Raw genomic sequence first — 22,138 nt, forward strand, 5'->3', positions numbered from 1 at the left:
AGTTTCAGGAATCTGACGCTCTCTTCTGACTTCCGCAGACAGCAAGCACACAGTGGCACACGGATGAACACGCACGCGCAACAAACAAGTCAAAAAGACAATTGATAAGGCTACAACAACAACAAAAGGTTTGCATCCTAGAAACAGAACAACCCTGCCCACTTCCTCATTTCTCTTTTCAGCAAAGCTCTGGGAGGATAGCTGGCCTCGCCCAGCCCTCGACCAGAACTCTCACTAACCAAGCTGCTGCTGCAGTAGCCTTCCAGAGGCCCTGGGACCTTATCAAACCGGTGTGCCTCAGCTCCCTGCATGGTTAGCACCTTAGCACCCGGTCAGCCATATCCCTGAGGGCAGCTCCTGGCTCTCCACCAACCTCCTGGGCCCTGATCTCCACAAGTGAGTGTCTTTGAGTCTTGGCTGGCTGTAAGTGAGCCCTAGCCACTCTGATCTTCTTGGCATCCCCAACTTGACTCCTCCAGGTTTGAATTCCTGGACTTGCCTTGTCCTCTTCTCTTTGGGTCTCTTCTTCACAGCATTCAAGTAAAACCAGTTTCTTCCACTCCTTGATCCAAAAGACCTTTGCCCTCCCCACAGGTAGTACACCATCTGCCCCTTGAGCCAGGTCCAGTGCCGGGCAGGGTGGGACGGGGCTGTAATAAAGCATTCAGGAGCTTGAGGTAGGAGGATTGCTGTGAGTACAAAGTCAGATTTAGCAAAATGAGGAAACCCTGTCTCAAAAGAGGGTGGGCTGGCAAGATGACTCAGCCAGTAAAAGGGATTGATTCTAAGCCTCACAGCCTGAGTTCCACCCCTGAGACCTACAGAGTGGCGAGAGGGAACCGACTCCTGCAGGTTATCCTCTGAGGTTGTCCTCTGACCTCCTCACGTGCGCCACGGTGTGTGCACTCCCAGACAGCCTGCTTGGAGTCCTTGAAGGTCAGAAGAATAGTTGTGTGTCACAGGTAGGTGCTGGGGATTGAACCCAGGTACCCTGAAAGAGCAACAAGTGCTCTTAAATGTTGAGCCACCTCTCCAGCCCCTAAAATTCTATTTTTTTTTAAAGATTTATTTATTCATTATGTATACAGTGTTCTGCAGGCCAGAAGAGGACACCAGATCTTACTACAAATGATTGTGTGTCACCATGTGGTTGCTGGGAATTGAACTCAGGACCTCTGGAACAGTAGGCAGTGCTCTCAACCGCTGAGCCATCTCTCCAGCCCTAAAATTCTATTTTTCAAGAAGAGAAAGAAGAAAGGAAGGGAAAGAAAGGAACAAAATAAGTCACCTTAAGCCCCCCCCACTCAGAAGGAACTCTTTCTGGGCACTTTTTGGGCCCCATTGTATTTTACATGGGATCTTATGTAGCCGAGGCTGCCCTTGAGCTCTTTACATGGGATCTTATGTAGCCGAGGCTGCCCTTGAGCTCTTTACATGGGATCTTCTGTAGCCAAGGCTGCCCTTGAGCTCCTGATCTCTTGCCCTACTCTCCCCAGTGTGAGGATCTCAGGCTTTTGGCACCACACCTGACATCTGTAATCATATGCGGTCCATCGTGTTGTTTTCCCTTAGCACAAGTGGAATCTGTGGCTTCTGCTAGACTTTGCTTTTCTACCTAGTAGTGTGCGCCCTATCAGCACAGTGAAGAGGAAGAAGAAATATCCCAGGCAAACATCCCCTTATCTCAAAAGCCTGTGCCCGAGAAGTGGAGAAGGCAGGGGATAAAGTAGGTGGAGAGGGGAGGGGAGCAACCACGCAGGACTTAGGCAGAATGTGGAGTAGGCGGAGTGGCGGAAGAACATCCCAAAATAGGCCTGGGACTGAGGAAGGGTGAGGCTCGGGGCATGCCTGGCACCCTAGGGATTAAGCAGAGCTCTGGGCTGAAGCAATTGTGCTCTCTTACGCCTGGGCCTAGAGCAACTGGCACGATGCTCTGGTCCAAGAGCCAAGAGCTGGGTCCTCCTCTGCAGAGGATTGGGCGTCCTTCCCAGTAGGCTCTCAGAGCGGGTACAGGCTTCCCAAGCAGCTGATGCCTAGGTGTGACCTCTAAGGAGGTCCCGACATCTTGCAAGGATGAGGCCCAAAGAGACTCTGGTTGGATACTGAGCTGTGGAGAGGCCTGGCAGGGAAAAATTGAGTCATCTGGAATAGAAACGAGGGAGCCACTGATTGTACTCCTCCAATCAGAGCTCAGGCCGTCAGCTTCGGCAGCAAGTGCTTTACCTGCTGAGCCTTCTTCTAGGTTTTTCGGAAACAAGGCCTGGGTAGCTCCAACTGACCTTGAATTCACTGCAATCTTTTGGCCTCAGGAGTCTGAGTGGGGGGGGGGGGTCTAAAGGAGGGTCTAGACTCCAGCTGTTGCCTTTGAAATTGATTTACACAGGAACCATTGAAATGTAAATCTACCCGGTAGCCCAACTGTAAGAAGTGACCTTGACCAGGGAAAGGGAAAAGCACTTGTGCGGAGGCAGTGATGGGGGTGGGACACAAACGTGTGTTACTCACTGTGACGCTGGCACTGGAGAAAGGTAACTAATGGCTCGGTGGGGTGGCACACAGCTTTAATCCCAGCATGCTGGGGGCAGTAAGGCTGATCTCTATGAATTCGAGGGTCTAAATTCTAGGTAGTGAGTTCCAGGACAGCCAGGGCTAGAGATCCTCTCCTTTCCTCCCTCCCTCCCTCCCTCTCTCTCTCTCTCTCTCTCTCTCCCTCTCTCTCAAAAAAAAAAAGAAAGAAAGAGAGAAAAAGAAAATAAAAAAAGAAAGAAAAGGAAGGAAAGAAGGGAGGGAGGGGAGGAAAAGAGATGTAAATGAATGCGGGTGGAGGTGAGTGTCCCTCATCTGCAGCCCTGACCACCACTCCTGACACCTATCCGAACTGGTCTCCCACTGTCTCCCTCTAACCCACGTGGAGGCTTGCAGGGGCAGCCTCCTTGCCGCTGACTTGCCAAGCCTGCTCTAGCTCAGGGCTTTTCTTCTAAATCAGATGGTACCTACAGAATTAGCTGCTGGGATACCACCAAAGGGATCCACCACCCTGATCACACATGGGTCTTCCCTTCCCCACATGGGCCAGGTCAGGACCAACAGTGCTCACACTTGCTCACCCTCTTAGGGGAGGGATGAGGGTTCTATTTGCTCTCGCCCCATCTGTGTATGTATTTTAATCTCTACATTGAAATATTTTAGGATTTTTTTGAATACAAAAATAGCAAAAATTGGTACAGAGCATTCCCGTCTATTCCGCTCGGCTTCTCGTAATATTAACATGTTACATAACTAAGGCACAAGAAATGGCAGACACCAGGGATTTAATTTTGGCCATAGGACAATTGACAAAGCTATAGACGTAATTCCAAGCCGGGCGGTGGTGGCGCACGCCTTTAATCCCAGCACTCGGGAGGCAGAGGCAGGCGGATTTCTGGGAGTTAGAGGCCAGCCTGGTCTACAAGAGCTAGTTCCGGGACCGGCACCAAAGCTACAGAGAAACCCTGTCTCGAAAAACCAAAAAAAAAAAAAGATGTAATTCCAAGTGACCTTGGGCTATATGGATCACTAAAAGAAAAAAATGCCTTACAGATGGATTTCACTGAGGCATTTCCTTCACTGAGACTCCATCCTCTCTGATGACTCTATAGCTTGAGTCATGTTGACACACAAAACCAGCCAGTACAGCAGGTTACTCCAAAATCCATGCTGCATTGAGTTCTCAAGTCTCCTTGAGTTCCCATAGTCCTTAGACCAGCCTCTCCGCAGCTAGAAGAGCCCAAAGGCCCTACTGTAGAATGCCCAGTGTTTGACTGGATTGTTTGACGTTTTGGGCAAAATACCATAGATGTGATGTCAGCAACTAATCCCTGGGGACATGGAGTCAGCATGCTTTACACTGTGAATGCACTGCTGAAGTGTGCTGCCTAGGTTCTCCACTCAGAAGTTACTATCTTCCCTTTGTGGTTAATACATATCCTAAGGGAGATACTGAGACTGTGCAAACAATCCCTCCTGCTCACATTTTAGGGGCTTTATAAGGCTCTTGCTGTAATCATTATTGCAGTGATTGTTTCCCTAATGTTTACTTTTTTTAGTTTTGGGTTTCTCTCTCCTTTTTTTTTTCGAGACAGGGTTCTCTGTAGCTTTTGGAGCCTGCCCTGGAACCAGCTCTTGGAGACCAGGCTGGCCTTGAACTCACAGAGATCTGCCTGTCTCTGCCTCCTGAGTGCTGGGATTAAAGGCGTGTGCCACCACCGCCCAGCCTTGTGCTCCAGTAACTTATTTTTGTTGTTGTTGCTCATGCTGTTCCAGCTTTAGACACTAGGGGTCACTTACTTTTTCTCCCAAGCCCCTCTTCCCTAGCACTGACAGCTTTTGGCTGTCATTAATCACCATCTACTTTTCTGATCCAGACCTGGATTCAATTTTATTTTATTTATTCTTTAAGACAAGGTCCTAGGAAGCTGGTCTTGAATTCCTGATCCTCCAGCCTCCATGTCAAAGTGCCAGGATTACAGGCATTTTACAACGCTACTGGCTCTGACATTTTTTCTTTCCCTTTTTAAAACATTAAATTGCATTTATTTGTGTGTTGGGGGAACATACCCGTGTCAATGTGGGAGGAGGTAGGTCACAGGATAACTTTTGGAGTCAGTCTTTCCCCACCATGTGTGTCCCAGGAATTGAAGTCAGGTTGTCAGTTTTGGTGACAGGTTTCTTTACCAGAGACATCTTGCCAGCTTTTTACTTTTTATTTATTCTTTCTGTGTGTCATCCACGTGTGTAGGCACATGGTACACTGCATATGTGGAGGTCAGAAAACTACCTGTGAAGCTGGGTTCTCATTTACCTTTATGTGGGCTTTCTGGGGACCAAACTCAGGCCACTGGGCTTGAGTAGTGCTTTTCCCCACTGAGTCATCTCATTGGCTCTGATATGTTAAGAAGCCCATTTGTTAGTGAAGGTCTTTAATCCAAGCACTTGAAGACAGGGGCACAGGTAGTAGATCTCTAAGTTCAAGGTCGGCCTGGTTTGCAGAGTTCCAGGACAGTCAGCTTTACACAGAGAAACCCGTCTCAGAAAACAAAAACAAACCAAATAAGCCCATTTGTTCTTGTGGTTGACTCAGGGCTTTCTTTCCATTTTTCAGAAGGAAAGGTGGGGGGAGTATGGTAGGAGAAGGAAGAGGGCTCTCGTCCTCATTTTCCTACCTCCACCCCGGGGAGGTGTCTCTTCCAATTTAGCATCTTCCCTCCAAAAGAAGGCAGCTGGTGAGATGGCTCAGTGAATAAAAGCGCTTGCCCCAGATCTATGGTACAGGGAACAGGCTCCCGAAAGTGCTCTGTCTTGCTGAGGGTGGTGCCACGGTAGGTATGCCCACCTATACTCACCCAATTGCCCACTCTTAACTTCAGATTGATAAAGCAGCTAAACAGAACTACTGACCAACCAATCACTCTGGGACTCACTTCCTAGGATCTGAACCCAGTCATTGTGTCTGGAGCAGTGGGAAGCACGCCCGCCCTACGAGCAATTCATACACAATGGCCCCAGGGTGCAGTTGGAGCCCCAGCGACAGCTGAACAGGAAGGTCCACGAAGCCTACTTACTGTAGATTCCTCAGCAGTAAAGCCCCTGCCTTAAATAAGTGAGGGGCTGGGGACATAGCTCGGTGATAAAACATATCTGTAAAGTTCTGAGTTCTATACTTAGTAACACACAACAAATAAAAAAAAATGCCTGGTGCTTGGGCCAACAAGATGGCTCAGCTGGTTGAGGTGCTTGCTGCCAACGCTGCCAGTCTGAGTTCAATTCCTTCAGGTCAAACTTCCACATGTACACTGTAGCCCATGTGCCCTCTCCAATAAATAATGGGATGTATTCATTAAGAGGTGAGTAATCACTTAAAACAATGCTTGGTGCTCATGACAATTCAGGTGGGTCTGACTGGGTCTGTCATAAACTGCTGACAAGTGTCCATGTGATGCTGACACTGTTTCTGTTGTCATGGGGACAGATGGGTGGGAAGAACTTTAAGATCCCTCAAGGAACAACAGAGAGCACTGATCAGTTTCCAGGTGAGTGATGGAGCTCCAGGCAGCAAGGACAGTGGAGATGGACAGAAATGAAGCTTCAGGCTGTAGTCCCTGGGCCAGGTACTCTGAGACCAACCTTTACTCACTTGGATGCCCAGCCCCACTCAGGGCCATGCTGGGGTGCTTTGCTAACTGGTGTTGGCCCGGTCTTGCTGGGCACTCAACTACCTTGTGCCAGAATGCACATCACAGGCAGTGGTGAATGATGAACCGGAGGAGCCCATGCAGTCCATGGGCAGTGTCCCTCAGGCTGGGTCACCCTAAAGCTGATATATGGAGACAGGAGCTGTCTGCAACAATGTAGTATAACCAGTCAAATCACACAGATGGCCACACAAAATAACTATAATAAATAATTTAATTCCATAAACGGCAAAGCAGAAATGTTAAAATTTGTTGAAATCTCCCCACTCCCACTGTCTTAACAAAAATACTGGCTGCTGATAAAGATCCACTCAAAAATATTTTAGGCACTTGGTGGAAAAGACACGAGGGAATGACTATCTTGCTGATTGCTATAAGCAAGTGGTAGGGATGAGGTCTGGTTTCCTAGTTATTCTTTATCTGTGGGCATCACTAACACTGAGAAACAGAAATGCCAGGATAGTGCACCCACATTGCAAGCTCCAGTGTATTTAAAATTGGGAGCAGCAGGGTGGTGGTGGCCCACGGCTTTAATGCCAGCACTCGGGAGGCATAGACAGGCAGATCTCTTGTGAGTTCAAGATTAGCCTGGTCTACAAAGTGAGTTCCAGGACAGCCAGGGCTACATAGAGGAACTGTGCTGAAAAACAAACAAAACAAAAAAAATCAGGAGAAACTTCATCAGTGAGTCAAGACTGGGCATTCTCTTCAGCCTAGGATGATGGGACAGGGCCCAAAGAAAGTGGATGGTTGTCTTTACAATTGCTTTGGCTTTCTTGCAACATGAAGAACATTCTTGGTGGGCATGGAAGCAGGCCAAGCTTGTGAGGGAACCTTAAAAACATCATATTCAAGCAGGTAGCTGGGAAGCTGGCAAGGATGGGGCCATCTAACTTTAATTGTAGCTTTTTGTAGCCTCTGTGTATAGTAGGCATGTTACAAAATCCCAGAACCTGCTTAGGAAAGACAGATACTGCTGCTCAAAGCACCATCTGGTGGTTGGTGGGTCCCAAGGATGACTGGGCTATAGACATGGCCGCCCTAAGTGCAAGGTCTCCAGGCCACCTGTGCTGCCCTTCAGAGAGCTAGGGCCCTTCAGTGGCTGCTGCACACGGTCACCGAGCAGCAGCCATGGCCTGCATGTGCTGCAGCAGCTGCTCGCAGTAGGCAGATGAGCGGTGTTTGTGGACGACAGCCTCGGTCTCTCGAACGAGCACATCTGGGAACAGGACACTGCCTTCTTTGAGGACTTCTAAAAGAGACCATAGAGCCCTGAATCCAGCAGCAGAGGGCTGGGAACCCACACCATGCTATACAGAGCTGGCAGCTTTCTTTAGAGATGCTAGGTGGATCCCACGGGGCTGAAAACCACCTTCGGAAGCCTTGGGCACAATGTTCAGAGGGTGGAGGGTAAGGTCTCACGCCCCCTGGGATGTAGCAGCATAGTGGCTATTTGGAAGCATCACAGTCTACAGTGTCTGCTTTTTTTCCTTCTCTAAAAAGGTGCGCATGCATGCATGTACATGCATGTGGAACTCAAGGGGCAACCTTTGTGTGTCAGTTCTCTTCTTCTACCATGTGGGTCCTGGGGACTTAGCTCAGGTCCCCATGCTTGACAGCACATCTTTTTATCTGCTTAAGCCAATGAAGCCAAAGGAGGCTGCGGCATAGCCAGTCTTCGCTCACCCCTGCAATGGCTATTCCTACTCTTCCTTTTAAAATAGCACAGCCCAGAAAGTGTCCTGTACCATGCAAACCTGTTTGTAAAGGTATTCTTACTATTTTTATTCTTTTTTTGTCTGTGTGCATGTGTGTAGTATATATGTGTGCACATATGGAGGTCAGAGGTCAGTGTTGGAGTTTCTTCCTCTACTATTCTCCACCTCTGCCTAGTCTGATATTTTGAGTTCTACCCCTGGAATCCACAAGAACAACCTAATGCAAGTTGTCCTCTGACTTCCATGCACATGAAGCTGAGCACATGTGCCCCCCCCCAAAATAAATACAAATATTTAAAACATGGGGGCTAGAGAGATGGCTCAGAAGTTAAGGTCACTGGCTGCTCTCCCAGGGGACCTGGATTTGACTCTCAGTGTCTCATGGCAGCTTACATAATCACCTGTAACTCAAACTCAAGGGAGTTCAATGCCCTCTTCTGGCCTCCATGGGTCCTTCATTGCATGTGACACACAGACATCCACATAGACATCCACTCACACACACACACCTGGTCTCAACTAATTTCTCGCTCAGTAACTCAGGGTAGCAGAACCCAGAGACAGCTGTGCTCCATAAGCCCTCGAGAGCTCACCTAGGACTGTATCCTGGATGGCACTTTCAGGGTCATCCAGATGGACCAGAAGCTCCCTGTATAAGAACTGAACGCTGCTCTGAAAGGCAGATTTTCCATCAGAGTTCTGCACACACTTCAGCCAGGTAAGCAAGGCAGAAGCAGCAGCCATCCTCACGTCATTGGAGACATCATCTAGGCGCTTCAAGAGCTCTGGGGGGAGAAGACAGGTCAGAGAGGCCAGGCATGCAGACATATGACAGGGCTTTTAACCCTGCCCGAGAACCCACCCCGCAGAGGGAGACTCCAGAAATAAGCATCTTCAACAGATGGAGCCTCACCGTCCTGAAGCTGTTCAGTCCCAACAGCCACACCAGACACTGGCAGCTGCTATGGGCTGAAGAGCCTGAGGCCAGTAAGGTGACAATTATGCCAGCCTTGGTTTATCTCCGGGAATTCCTTGGCCAGGCTGTGTGCTGTCAAAACACATCTATTCTTCCTGACAGGCAGAAACTTTTAAAATAATGGGTAAGAGTTTCATTAAACTTAGGCTTAGCTGGGTGGTGGCCCACACCTTTAACCTCAGCACTCAGGAGGCAGAGGCAGGCAGATCTCTGAGTTCAAGGCCAACCTGGTCTACAGAGCTAGTTCCAGGACAGGCTCCAAAGCCACAGAGAAACCCTGTCTCGAAAAAGCAAAAAAAAAAAAAAAAAAAAAAAAAAAAAAAAAAAGAACAAAAATCCTTAGGTTTTTACCCATAACCTGGAAAACAAATAAACAAACAAAAAAACAAAACAAAACAAAACAACCTCTCTGGAGCCAGATGTGAGCCATGGCTGCAATGCCAGCACTTGGTAAACTGAGATAGGAGGACTGTTCTAAGTCTGAGGCCCAGTTAGGCTAGATGGAGTTCTAAATCATTATGGGCTAAACCTATCTCAATTAACCAAAGGAGGCAAAAAACAGTTTCTGGAACCTACTTCTATAGCACGAACCTTCTGGAGAATGGGCAAGTAGCATAAAAGCTGAACGTCGGCCTAGGCAGGTTGCCTCTTACCTGTCTCCGAAAGCTCATGAGCAGGCTAGCCCTGGCTTACTGAAAAGATCACTACACACAGAGTGCAAGGCCTCCTGCCAGGAGTATTAGGACAGGACCTGCTGGAATAACTCATGGGGGATACAGCTGGGCTCTGGCTGCAAGATGTTTAGAAGCCCAGAACTTGCTATGTAGACCAGGCTGGCCTCAAACTTAGAGATCTGTTTGCTTCTGTCTCCGAACTTGTTATGTAGACCAGGTTGGCCTCAAACTAGAGATCTGCTTGCTGGATTAAAGGCGTGTCCCACCATGCTTAGTGTAGGACTTTTTGTTTTGCTTTCTCGAGATGGGGGCTCATGTAGCTAAGGTAGGCCTCAAACTTTTGATCCTCTTGCCGTCACCTCCAAAGTGCTAGGATCACAGTTGTGTGCCATCACATCTAGCTTTCTTGCTTGTTCTGACACAGGGGCTCATTGTATAGAGAGACCTGGCTGGTTTGGAATTTTCTATGTAGTTCAGGTTGGCCTAAGATTTGTAGTAATTCTCCCTGCCTCTGCCTCCCAAGTGCTAGGACAAGAGGAATGTGCAGGAACGGCCAGGTCTTAACTTGCTTCTAAAGGATGTTATTATTTTACCTTCTTGACATACTAAACACTTTAAATAAGAACTATAAGAGGGTTTGTCCCTCAACCCTCTATAGTGTTACCTGTCCTGAAGACCATCCATCAATCACTATAATGGCCTCATTTCAATTTCTTGGAAGCTGTGTTAGAATCAATCATCTCTGCATTGGTTCCCTCCACGTTCCCACACCCGCTGTTCTGTCTGCTGACTGTTCCCTCACACTGTTCTTCTCAGGGTGTATCTGTTCCCATGGCGCCCAATGTTCTGCTTAGCTCTTTATGGATGCCCTGACTTCCCCCCGTTTCCGGCCACTGTCTGGGATCTTGCTGACTCTGATATCCTCATTTTCTATCTATAATTTGCTTGGTGCTCAGGCTGGTTGTAGACAGGTGGTAAGGCTGTCCCGTGGTTCCATGTAGACTGCTTTCTCTAGCACTTAGAAGGTAGAAGTCTTATTCTATACCTTTTTTTTTTCCTTACTGGGGATCTGGACACAATTCCTGCTAAGGAGAGTCTCCCACTCAACATAGGGCTACAGAGCCTGGACCATCTCCAATAATGCCCAGAGTGGTTCTCCTTGCTTCTGGTGTGGTCTGCTTAGTCAGGGCTGGTTCATTTGTCACTGTGGTATATGGATACCCAGCACCCACTCAGTCAGGAATCAAACAAGTATTTTCTAAGTCTGACTACAAAAGAAGTTACTAAGTAGCTCTGTCCCCCTTCACTCCCACCCCAACCCCCCACCTGTCCCCTCCAGTATCTTACCAGGATAGACCTTGAGGAATTTCTCTGGTTCCATGGTATCCCCTGAGTTCTTGAGGAACACACTAATGATGCGGCAGGAGACCAGGCGTGTGGTCTGGGAGTCATCCTCTAGTGTGGCCAGCACTTGTGGCATCAGGGTCTCCTGTGCCTCTTGCACCTGCAAGCCACAGATGGGTGAGAGGACATCTGGCTACCCGTGCTGTCACAACTCCTCAGTGCTCTCTGCCAGGCACTCCTGTCTGCAACGCCATGCAGTTAGGAATGCTGTGTCCATTTTTACCAAGAAGTAGACTCGAATCTCCGCCCTGCCCCTGAGACTGGGTTGTTTGCTGTGTAGTTCTGGCTGTCCTAGAACTCAGTCTGTAGACCAGGCTGGCCTTGAACTCACAGAGATCTTCCTGCCTCTGCCTTCCAAGCGCTATGATTAAAGGTGTGTGCCACTAACTTCCAAGTGTTTGGTTTTGTTTTTTAGTAATAGTTTTGTTTATGTGTATATGTATGTAGCCATACACATGTGCCATAGTACATGTATGTAGGACATGTCAAAAGGACAGCTTGCAAGAGTCAGTTCTCTCCTTTCATAATATGGGTTCTGGGAACCAAACTCCGGCTATCAAGCTTGCTGGCACTTGTATCATTTATTACCGGCTGAGAGTGCTGGAAGACAGGTCAGACCATGCCAAGTACAGACAATTCAGTTCATCTATAATCCTAGCACTTCAAGGGAAGACTCAGCTACACAGTGAGTTCTAGGACAACCTGACCTACAGAAAATTGTCTCTAGGGAAAACCAACCAAAAACCCAAGAGGGGTTTGAGAAATGATTCACACGGTAAGTCCTTGCAAGGATCCAAGTTCAACCCCCAGCACCCATGTGAGGGCTGTGTGTGGTGATACACATCTGTATTCCCAGTGCCAGGGAAGTGAAAAACCAGGATCCCCGTGGTCTTCTTCTTCTTCTTTTTTTTTTTCCCAAGACAGGGTTTCTCTGTGGTTTTGGAGCCTGTCCTGGATTGTAGATCCAGGCTGGTCTCGAACTCACAGAGATCCGCCTGTCTCTGCCTCCCAAGTGCTGGGATTAAAGGCGTGCACCACCACCGCCCGGCCCCCTGTGGTCTTCTGATTAGCCAGCCTTGCTTACCTGCTAGGCCAGTAAGAGACCCGACCCTGCCTCAGAAAACAAGGTAAGCAGCATGTGAGGCACGACTTCTGGTGTTGTCTTAGGGTTACTATTGCTGTGATGAGGCATTGTAACCCAAACTTGGGAAGGAAGGGTTAATGTGGCTTATCCTGAATTACCATCCATTGAGAGAGGCGGAGACAGAACTCAGACCTGAAGGGAACCTGCAGGCAGGAGCTAACACATGGAGGCCATGGAGGAGTTACTGGCTTGCTCAGCCTGCTTTCATACAGAACCCAGGGCCAGCAGCCCAGGATATTCCCATCGATAATGGGTTGATCCTCCCACATCAATCACAGATTAAGAAAATGTCCTACAGGCTTGCCTGTTTACAACTGGATCTTAAGAAAGCATTTCTCGCTGGGCGATGGTGGCACACGCCTTTAATCCCAGCACTCGGGAGGCAGAGGCAGGTGGATCTCTGTGAATTCGAGACCAGCCTGGTCTACAGAGCTAGTTCTAGGACAGGCTCCAAAGCCACAGAGAAACCCTGTCTCAAAAAACTTAAAAAAAAAAAAAAGAAAAGAAAAGAAAGCACTTTCTCAATTGTGGTTCCTCTTCTTGAGATAGCCAGGATAGATATTCAGAAGTTGACTTTTGGCATGAACACACATACAGATACATACAGACACACACAGCCAAAACAAAAGAACCCTTTGCCCCACTACAGTAAATTGCAAAGCATGGCAGTTCTTGAAGGGGAGTGATGGAGAGAAGAGGCAGGAGATGATGGCTGCCTAGAATCCCCCAGTGAGGGGTTGGGGTGTGGCTCAGTGGCAGAGCACCTGCCTACAATTCTCCAACTCCAATGAGAGGCTGGGGTGTGGTTCAGCTGTAAAGCACTTGCTTAGCATGTAATGGGGGCCAGACCAGGGAGATAAAAACACATTTAGATGCATATAGAAGGTTGTGTATTACAAGAAGATAGGGTATGGCATGAATCAGTGAAAGGAGGCTAAAAGGGTCTGTAAGCAGCCCGAGTAAGGCTCCTGTGTCACCAGGAAGGAAGGCATCACCTTTACTAAGGAGGTGAAGGGGATGGGGACAGTATGTGGGTGTGAGGTGGGCTGCAGGCCTCTCCTCTGGAGTCCCAGCTGAAGAAGGCAGGCACCTGCAGGGAAGGAGGCATTGGTGGGGACAGGCAGTGCAGCAGCAGGTTCTGGAGTGAGGACCTGGTGGCAGTTATGACTGTGCTGCCACCTAGTGGATCTGCAGGGAAGCAGAGTCAAGCTTCTGTGCCACTTTCTAGGGAAGAAGGGTTCCTGGAAATAGGCCTTTTCATGGTAAAATAAAGGTATGACAACAGAGCAGGGCCCAAGGATGATCGCAGGGGCTGACTGGCAAGGACACCCAGTGGGGAGGTGGAAGAAGCAGGTTGGGGGGTCCACTGGGGAGGGCACCCATGTCAGTGCCATGGAAATCATGTCACATGGGAAAGGGATCATAGGACAAATGAGGGTTTTGTCTGCAGATTTAATTGTTCCTTTGCTGATCTATGATCAGAAACACTTCATTCTCTATGAGCAAATGTTCCCCAGCCCAGATCTTGATTCTGAATTTCGGATCACCTTAACCATTTCTATTTTAATTTGGTCAGTGGAATTCCTCAAACTCTGAGAACTAGATAACAACCTTCTGCTGTCAGCAGGGGGCGAGCATACACTGTGAGTGGCTGGCAGAGGCCTGCCACAGTTCCGAGATCACAAAGGCACATTTCCTGGGCAGAAGCAGAAGCATCAATTTTCTATAGTTTCAGTGTCCTGGTTTATTTCACTAGCCATACTAACAGCGGTGCAGTTTTGGCCTGCCACTCCCAGCTATTTTGTCTGTGTGTTGCTAGAAATTGACAGGTACATCTCCAATCCTAAGCTTGTAATTTTGTGAAGACCATTCAATATAACTTGCTTTGGCACCAATCTTCAATAATACATGCGCTTATGGAGGCCAGGAATCAACACCAGGCATTTTCCATTATCATTCTCCAACACACACACACACACACACACCACACACACACACACACACACACACAATTTCTATGTGTGTGCTTCTCGTATGTGTACCATGTCCATGCCTTCAGAGTCCAGAAGAGAGTGTCAGTTCCTCTGGAGTTATAGGTGGTAGTGAGCCACTAGACATGGGTGTTAGAAACTGAACTTTCCCAGCAATCGGGAGGCAGAGGCAGGCGGATCTCTGTAAGTTCGAGGCAAACCTGGTCTACAAGAACTAGTTCCAGGACAGGCTCCAAAGCTACAGAAAAGCCCTGTCTCAACCCGCCCCCCCCCCCAAAAAAAAACACCAAAAAAAGAAAAAGAAAGAAACTGAACTTTGGTCCTCTGCAAGAGCAGAACCATTTCTCCAGCCTTCACCTTATATGTTGACACAGGATCTCTCCCTAAAACCAGAGTTCACCGACTGGCATTGACTGTCTCTGCCCTTCCAGTGCTACGGTTACAGACCCATGTGATTATGCCTATGCCTTTTTTTTTTTTTAAATATGAATGCTGCGGGGGCTGGAGAGATGGCTTAGAGGTTAAGAGCATTGCCTGCTCTTCCAAAGGTCCTGAGTTCAATTACCAGCAACCACATGGTGGCTCACAACCATCTGTAACGAGGTCTGGTGCCCTCTTCTGGCCTGCAGGCATACACACAGACAGAATATTGTATACATAATAAATAAATAAATATTAAAAAAAATTAAATATGAATGCTGGAGATCCAAACTCAGATGTTTGTGATGGCATGCCATCTCCTCAGCTCCACCACTCTAACTGCCTAGGTATTAACCATGTACATTATAGAACAGTGTGCCTGGCACACGGGCCAGCTCCCAGGGGGTTAGACACCATGCTGAGGCTTTACTTGGACAATCCCATTTATTCTTCACACTAGCCAAAAGAGTCAAGGAGCATTTTAGACAGATAACCAGGGCAGGGAGAAGTTAAGTGGTGACTCTGAGATCTGCTGCTAACCACCACCATTAGCACTTTCCAATACGACAGTCGCAAGCCACGTGTGGGGAGCACTGAGCCACAGCCAGTCAGAATCACACCCACAATTCACTAAAGCTGTGAAGTACATAACAAGCAAGAGGAGCTACCTCACAATCTGTCAAAGACCAACTCCCAGCTGATAATGTTTTGGGTACTAATTATTAGGAAAAAAACCTTAAAATATTTGCCATGGGAACACCCATCTTTTATTGTGGACAGGACCAATCCCTGGTCTTGTGGTCCTGGCGATATAAAATGGAGAAAGTGAGCTGGGCAGCAGCATGATTCATTGTATCCATTTCCTCTGTTTGTTTGAGACAGGGTCTCATATGTAACTCTGGCTGGAATACAGTCATCCTACACAAAGAAGGAACTGGCTACATAGTCTAGGTTGCCTTCAAATTCAGAGATCTGCTTGCCTCTACCTCCCAGTTAAAGGCACTAATTTGTCTGCTTCTTGACTGTGGATGTGACGAGCTGCTTCAAGATCCTGCTCTGTTGGCTTCCCCCGCCACAATGGACTGTAACTTTACTGTGAGCCATGATAAGCCCCTTCTCCTCTGAATTGCCTTTGTCAGGGTATGGTATCACAGCAACCAGATAAGAAACTAAGGCACGAATGGCCAAGATCAAAAACACTAATGACAACTTATGTTGGAGAGGTTGTGGGGAAAAGGGAACACTTCTGCATTGCTGGTGTGAATGCAAGCTAGTACAACCCCTCTGGATGTCAGTGGGGCAATTTCTCAGAAAATTGGGAAACCTTCCTCAAGACCCAGTAATATCACTTTTGGGTATATATCCAAAGGATGCTCAATCATGCCACAAGGAAATGTGCTCAACTATGTTCATAACAGCTTTGTTTGTCATAGCCAGAACCTGGAAACAACTTAAATGCCCCTCGACCGAAGAATGGATAAGGAAAATGTGGTACATTTACACAATGGAGTACTACACAGCAGAAAAAGATAGTGACATCTTGAGTTTTGCAGGAAAATGGATGGAACTAGAAAACATTATTTTGAGTGAGGTAACCCAGACCCAGAAAGACAATTATCACATGTACTCACTCATAGGTGGTTTTTAAACATAAAGCAAAGAAAGCCAGCCTACAAACCACAATCCCAGAGAACTTAGACAACAATGCGGACACTAAGAGAGACTCACATAGATCTAATCTACATGGGAAGTAGAAAGTATAAAAAGATAAGATCTCCTGAGTAAATTGGGAGCATGGGGACCTTGGGGGAGGGTTGACGTGACGAGAGGAGAGGCAGGGAGGGATGCTGAGAAAAAGGTAGAGCTCAATAAAAATCAATTAAAAAAAAAAAAAAGAAACTAAGGCAGTTTGTGAACTTAAAGCTGAGAGGCCAGATCCCGGACCCTTCAAGGAGATGGTACCTGTTACAAACAGGGTACTCAGACCTGGCTAGACCTGACCACCCAGGTCTCAGCTCTACATGGTCTCTTGGTAGCCACAAAGGCAGACAACTGGGATGGGCACAGAAGTCCTTACCTGCTTGGCCAATAGGATGTCACTGCTGGTGAGTGCCCACAGACAGGATATGGCAGCTGTCCGGATGGCTGCAGCCGTCCTCCCTGCATGCCACTGCAGGTTGGGGGCTAGGATCTCATTCACTACCATCTCCAAGTAGCCATGGAACTGTCTGGAACAAGATGGCAAGTAAGGAAGGACACACAAGCTACTCTGAAGGACAAACTGCAGTTTGGGAAGGAACTAGACTGACATTTAAGAAGGTCAGGTGAGAGGCACATGAAGAGACCCAGGCCAAAGAGCACCAACTTATGGAGCAGTTCCCACCAACAGTTGGGGGCCTCTTCTGGAGGCTGATAGCCTGTGAGACCAGCAAGGAAGGGGAGCAGGTGAACCACGAAAGCTAACTAGGATGACGTGACTTGCATACACTCAACCGAGAATGTCTTAAGGTTTCTATTGCGGTGTGAAGAGACACCATGAACACGGCAACTCTTAGAAAGGAAAACATTTAGTTGAGGTGGCGGCTTACAGTTTCACAAGTTTAATCCACTACTATCATGGCAGGGAGCATGGTGGCCTGCAGGCAGACATGGTGCTGGCTACATCTTGATCAGAAGGCAGCAAGAAGTAGACTGCGACACTGAGTAAAGCTTAAGCAATAGAGATCCCAATGCCTGCCCCCACAGTGACACACACAGTGACCCTTCCTGTGAGCTTATGGGGGCCAATGACATTCAAATCACCACACAGGTACTGAGCTGTTTCAATTTCCTTAGTTCATGACTGGGAACAGAATCCAAGAGCTTGGCATGCTGGGTGACGACGACATCCCAGCTAGCTCTTTATGTGCTCCAGCGTTCAAGAAAAGAGTACCAGGGTCTACAGAGATTGGCAAGGACTCCTTAGTGATCTGACCCTGTGTCCCTCCCAAAGATGTGAACCTTGCCAAGTGGCCCGGTAAACTTGTGGCTTGTGGGGGGCTCTGTATTCAAGTGCTTTATCAACCATGATCAGTCATTTGGATCACGTGGCACCTCTATCACAATCTACTGAACCTGCTATCTACTAAAACCAAGGAAGCAAGAAATGACATGGGGCTGGAGAGATGGCGTGGTGCTTAGGAACACTTGCTGCTCCTTCAGAAGACCTGAGTTTATTTCCCAGCACCCTCATCAGGTGGCTCACAACCACCTGTCAGACTCTCCCTAACAGACTGCTCAGGAGTTCTCTCCTTACCACTGCTGGTTTGTAATCTGCTTCCCCAAGTGCAGAGACTGCATGCTTGTCCCACCACACCCAATCTGTATAGTACCGGGGATTGAACCCTATATACTAGGCAAGCACTCTACCAACTGAGCTATACCCTCAGTTCAATTTTTGTTTTTTGAGACAAGAGCTTGCTATGCAGTCAGGCCAGCCTGGAACACCAATCCCTCTGCCTCACTTCCTGAGTGCTGAGCTGACAGGCACACCCCACTACTCCTGGTTTACACAGTGCTGGAGATGGAACCAAGGCTTCCTGCATGCCAGAGAAGCACTCTACCCACTGAGCCACATTCCCAGGCCTAGCCAGTGACTGCAGTTTTAAATTTTACATTATATTTTGTTTATTGTTGTATGTGAGGGTGGGATGGGGAATGTGCCAGTGTGCATACAGAGGTCAGAGGACACGTACAGGAGTTGGTTTCCTTCTTCTTCCACCACATGTGTCCTGGGCATTGAACTCAGGTTGTCAGGCCTTGGAAGCAAATGCCTTTACTCACTGAACCATTCTACTGGTCCTCTATTCCAGGCTGCCAAAGGGATGGAAGCAAAGGCCATTTACAAAGGCGGTAGCTTGGGGAGGGCTTTCTGTAGCTCCTGCTTGCTCCCTCACAGGCCTCTCAATAGCTCAGGCAAGAGTGAGAAGCCAGGGGGGCAGGTAGGATGCTGTGGTGCTGCCACTCTGGCCTGCTGTCAGGTGAACACTGTCTTCTCTAGGTAGGGAACCCCAACCTCTAGCAGGGGCGCACACTGCCAGACTGAGCCCTGCCTGGATAACCTTTCACTCTTCATTTTGTAATCTATAAATCAAAACCAAACGACATTCATGCTAGCTAGTTTTGTGTCAACCTGACACAGCTAGAGTCAGCTGAAAGGGACCACAACTAAAACACCGCCTCCATGAGATCTGGCTGTAGCCAAACCTGTAAGGCATCTTCTTAGTGGCTGATGGGGGAGGATTCAGTCTATTATTGTGGGTGGTGACACCCTTGGGCTGGTGGTCCTGGGTTCTATAAGAAAGCAGGCGGTAGCTGGGCAGTGGTGGCACACACCTTTAATCTCAGCACTTGGGAGGCAGAGGCAGAGGCAGGCGGATCTCTGTGAGTTACAAGGCCAGCCTGGTCTACAGAGTGAGTTTCAGGATAGGTTCCAAAGCTACAGAGAAACCCTGTCTCGAAAAACCAAAGAAAGCAGGCAGAGCATGCCAGGTTCCTGCCCTGCCATTACTCAGTGATGGACTATCACCTGGTAGTGTAAGCGAGGTAAATTCCTCCTCAGATTTGTTTTGGTTATGGCAATAGAAAGTCCAAGACAATGTTATTTTCAAACCACCGCTACCCAAACAGTAGCAATTTTCTCAGTAATTCATCTGCATAATTGGAATCTCCAGACTGACTTCATCCTGAGAGGTCTGAAGTGTGTTTTGGGGAATCTAACCTAAACCTGGGAGCTGTGTTTGTGGGTCAGGGGTGGCTGCTTGTTCCTCAGCATACTGGGTTGCATGTGGAGAGGGCCACAGCCCCGGTGGCAGCCCAGGCTGCTATGCACTCACTCCATTCTTGTGTACAAGCCTGCCCAGTGGCCTGCTGCCAAGATGCTCATTAATACCTTTTTATGGTCCCTTTTCAGCCCTGAGGTTTTTGCAGATAGCAGGAAATAGAACTTCCTGCAGCGTGAGAGGCTGGCAGCCAGCCCCACACTAGGAGTGCGTATGAAAGGGAAAGATTAGAATGACCAAGTCACAGGGAACTTTTAGAGTTTGCTGACCACACTGTGTGATGATAGATTTGTTTGGGGGGAGATGGGAGAGGCGGGGGAGTCCTGCCCACATGGGGCTAATGTGTTCAGGTCACCATCTTTAAGACCCAGGGCTGCCATGGGGTAAGGCTTGGGAGATCCCAGCATGGCTTTAATCTTATTCTGCCCAGTGAACCAAGGAAAGCAGTATTTCAAGATTGTGTGTGTGTGTGTCTCTGTCTCTCTCTCCGTCTGTCTGTCTGTCTGTCTGTCTGTCTGTCTGTCTCTCTCTCTGTGTGTGTGTGTGTGTGTGTGGTCTTCTTACAGGCAGCTCTGACTTTCAACATCCTTTCCCAGGATGAGCTTCTGGCCTGGGTTGTTCCCCACCCACCCAGAGCCTGTTCTTCCTAAGCTCTTTGTTCAATTTTTTCTTTACTTCAAAGCCATAAAATTGGAGCAGTGCTGCCTCAGAGCTCTTCTGAGATAACAGAAGGCTACCCCTAAGCCTTCACCATCAATGCTAATTCAGTCAGGTCTGTTAGGTACCAAAAGGCTTTTAAAACAGAACAGCGGATACAGAAGTCATTAATAGTTAATGTGCCCTAAAACTTTCTCACTCAATGGAATCTTAATGACTCCCCTACAGTGACTTTGATTTACTGTCTGTGTCTCTGTGGTGCACTCACCAAGCCCACTGTTTACCTAGCAGTTATGCGAGGGATAGAGACCACCAAGAAGCCTGCACCTTAGCCCTCAGGGGCCCTGCCCAGGGCAGCATGGGAAGATGGGAGACCTATCCAACACTCATGTGGGCTCTACCCAGACCCCAGGACTGACCTACCCTTGAGAGTCAACAGTGTCCTTAGGCCTCAGCAGCATCGTGGACAGGACAGAGAAGAGCTTCAGGCGCATGTGCGGGTCTGTGGTGGGCTGGAGACAAGTCCTGAGGGTAGGAATCACGTGCTGCAGCGCTTCTCCCACAGCTGGGCCTGGAAAAAGAGGGAAGGGACTACAGCAAGCTGCTGGCTAGCCTGGCTTCTCTGATGGGGAGGATACAGGAGCACGAGTGTGGGGAAGTTGTCCTGCAAGTCGCAGGGCTGTGGTCCCCATTCCTATCATGCTGCCCTGCCAATTGCTGAGGGCACTAACAAAAGACTAACCCCAGAAGTCCCTCATCATGTGACCAAGACACAAGTCTGGCTTCTCTTTACAATCTCCAAATTCATTCTTTTTTTAAAAAAAATATTTATTTATTATGTATACAATATTCTGTCTGTATGTCTGCAGGCCAGAAAAGGGCACCAGACCTCATTACAGATGGTTGTGAGCCACCATGTGGTTGCCGGGAATCGAACTCAGGATCTTTGGAAGAGCAGGCAATGCTCTTAACCACTGAGCCATCTCTCCAGCCCTCCAAATTCATTCTTTAAAAACAATTTTACTTCATTATTTTTAATAATGTGCATGTGTGCCTAAAGATATGTGCATATAAATGCAGAATCAGTGGAGCCCAATAGCAACGATCTCCTGGAGCTGGAGTTACGGGCAGTTTAGAGACACATGACATGGGTGCTAGTAGATAAACCCCAGAGCTCTGCAAGAGCAGTAAGAGGTCTTTTTCTTTCTTTTTTGAGACTGGGTTTCTTTGGGTAACAGCCCTAGCTGTCCTGGAACTTGCTCTGTAGACCAGGCTGGTCTCAAATTTAGAGATGTGCCTGCCTCTGCCTCCCAAGTGTTGGGAGAGGTATTGATGGCTGAGCCATTCCTTTAGTCCTCTTTTTCTTTTGACACAGGATTTTACTTTGTAGCTCAGAATGACTCTGAACTCAAGACAATATCTTAGCTTCCAACTGCTCCGTAGTGTTCCTCCACCTTCTTCTTTTGAAGCAGGGTCTCTCACAGGTCTAAGATTTAATGATTAGGCTAGCCTGGCTGGCTACTGAACCCCAGGGATTAGCTTCTCTCTCTCCTCTCTCTGTCTCTGTCTCTCTCTCTGGGCTGGGGTTACATGGATGTGGAGGCAGAGGCAGGTGGATCAGAGTTTGGGGCCATCCTGGTCTATATAGCAAATTCCAGTACAGCCACGGCTATGCAGAAAAACCCTTTCTCAAAAAGAAATCAAACAAGAAAATGCCTGACATTTTTACAAGAGCCTGGGGACAGCCCTCAAGCTTGCAAGGCAATCGAGCTATCTTCACAGGCCTACTTATCAAACTCAAGTCTAAAAGTCAAGAAATATCTGAACAATGCACCAAAATCAGTCATTGAAAGCACCCCACCATTTGTTCAAGCCTTATGGTAATGAAGAGAAGAAATGGAACCCTGCTTCCTTCACCCCCATCTTTCCCCCAGGTCACAAAGACTTCAGGGGCAACACCTTGAGGGTTCACTGCCAGGTGACTGGAACTATACAGCCTTGAGTTGGGATATAATAGCTGACATGTCAGAACATGCCCCTGAACACTTCCCTGCTGTACCTTGGACTTTGTATTTCAGCTAAAAGCCAGGCACAGTTTGTTAAT

General features: G+C 48.1%; 1 protein-coding gene across 2 annotated transcripts in view; it reads right to left on the bottom strand.

The window, feature by feature from the left end:
• Nucleotides 1–6,407: 6,407 nt before the first annotated feature.
• Dnaaf5 (dynein axonemal assembly factor 5) overlaps nt 6,408–22,138 on the bottom strand; it is a 37,836-nt gene continuing 22,105 nt past the window's right edge. Inside the window, exons 9-13 of one of the 2 annotated variants that reach the window (XM_075974909.1) lie at nt 20,458–20,605; nt 16,635–16,785; nt 10,946–11,102; nt 8,542–8,733; nt 6,408–7,482 (exon numbers count right to left, since the gene is read on the bottom strand). In XM_075974909.1, the coding sequence (XP_075831024.1) occupies nt 7,346–7,482; nt 8,542–8,733; nt 10,946–11,102; nt 16,635–16,785; nt 20,458–20,605 (785 nt within the window). In that variant the 3' untranslated portion in view covers nt 6,408–7,345. The remainder of the gene's footprint in view (nt 7,483–8,541; nt 8,734–10,945; nt 11,103–16,634; nt 16,786–20,457; nt 20,606–22,138) is intronic. The other variant, XM_075974901.1, reaches the window with a different exon arrangement.

This window comes from Microtus pennsylvanicus, chromosome 1 (genome assembly GCF_037038515.1).
Source record: "Microtus pennsylvanicus isolate mMicPen1 chromosome 1, mMicPen1.hap1, whole genome shotgun sequence".
NCBI lineage: Eukaryota > Metazoa > Chordata > Mammalia > Rodentia > Cricetidae > Microtus > Microtus pennsylvanicus.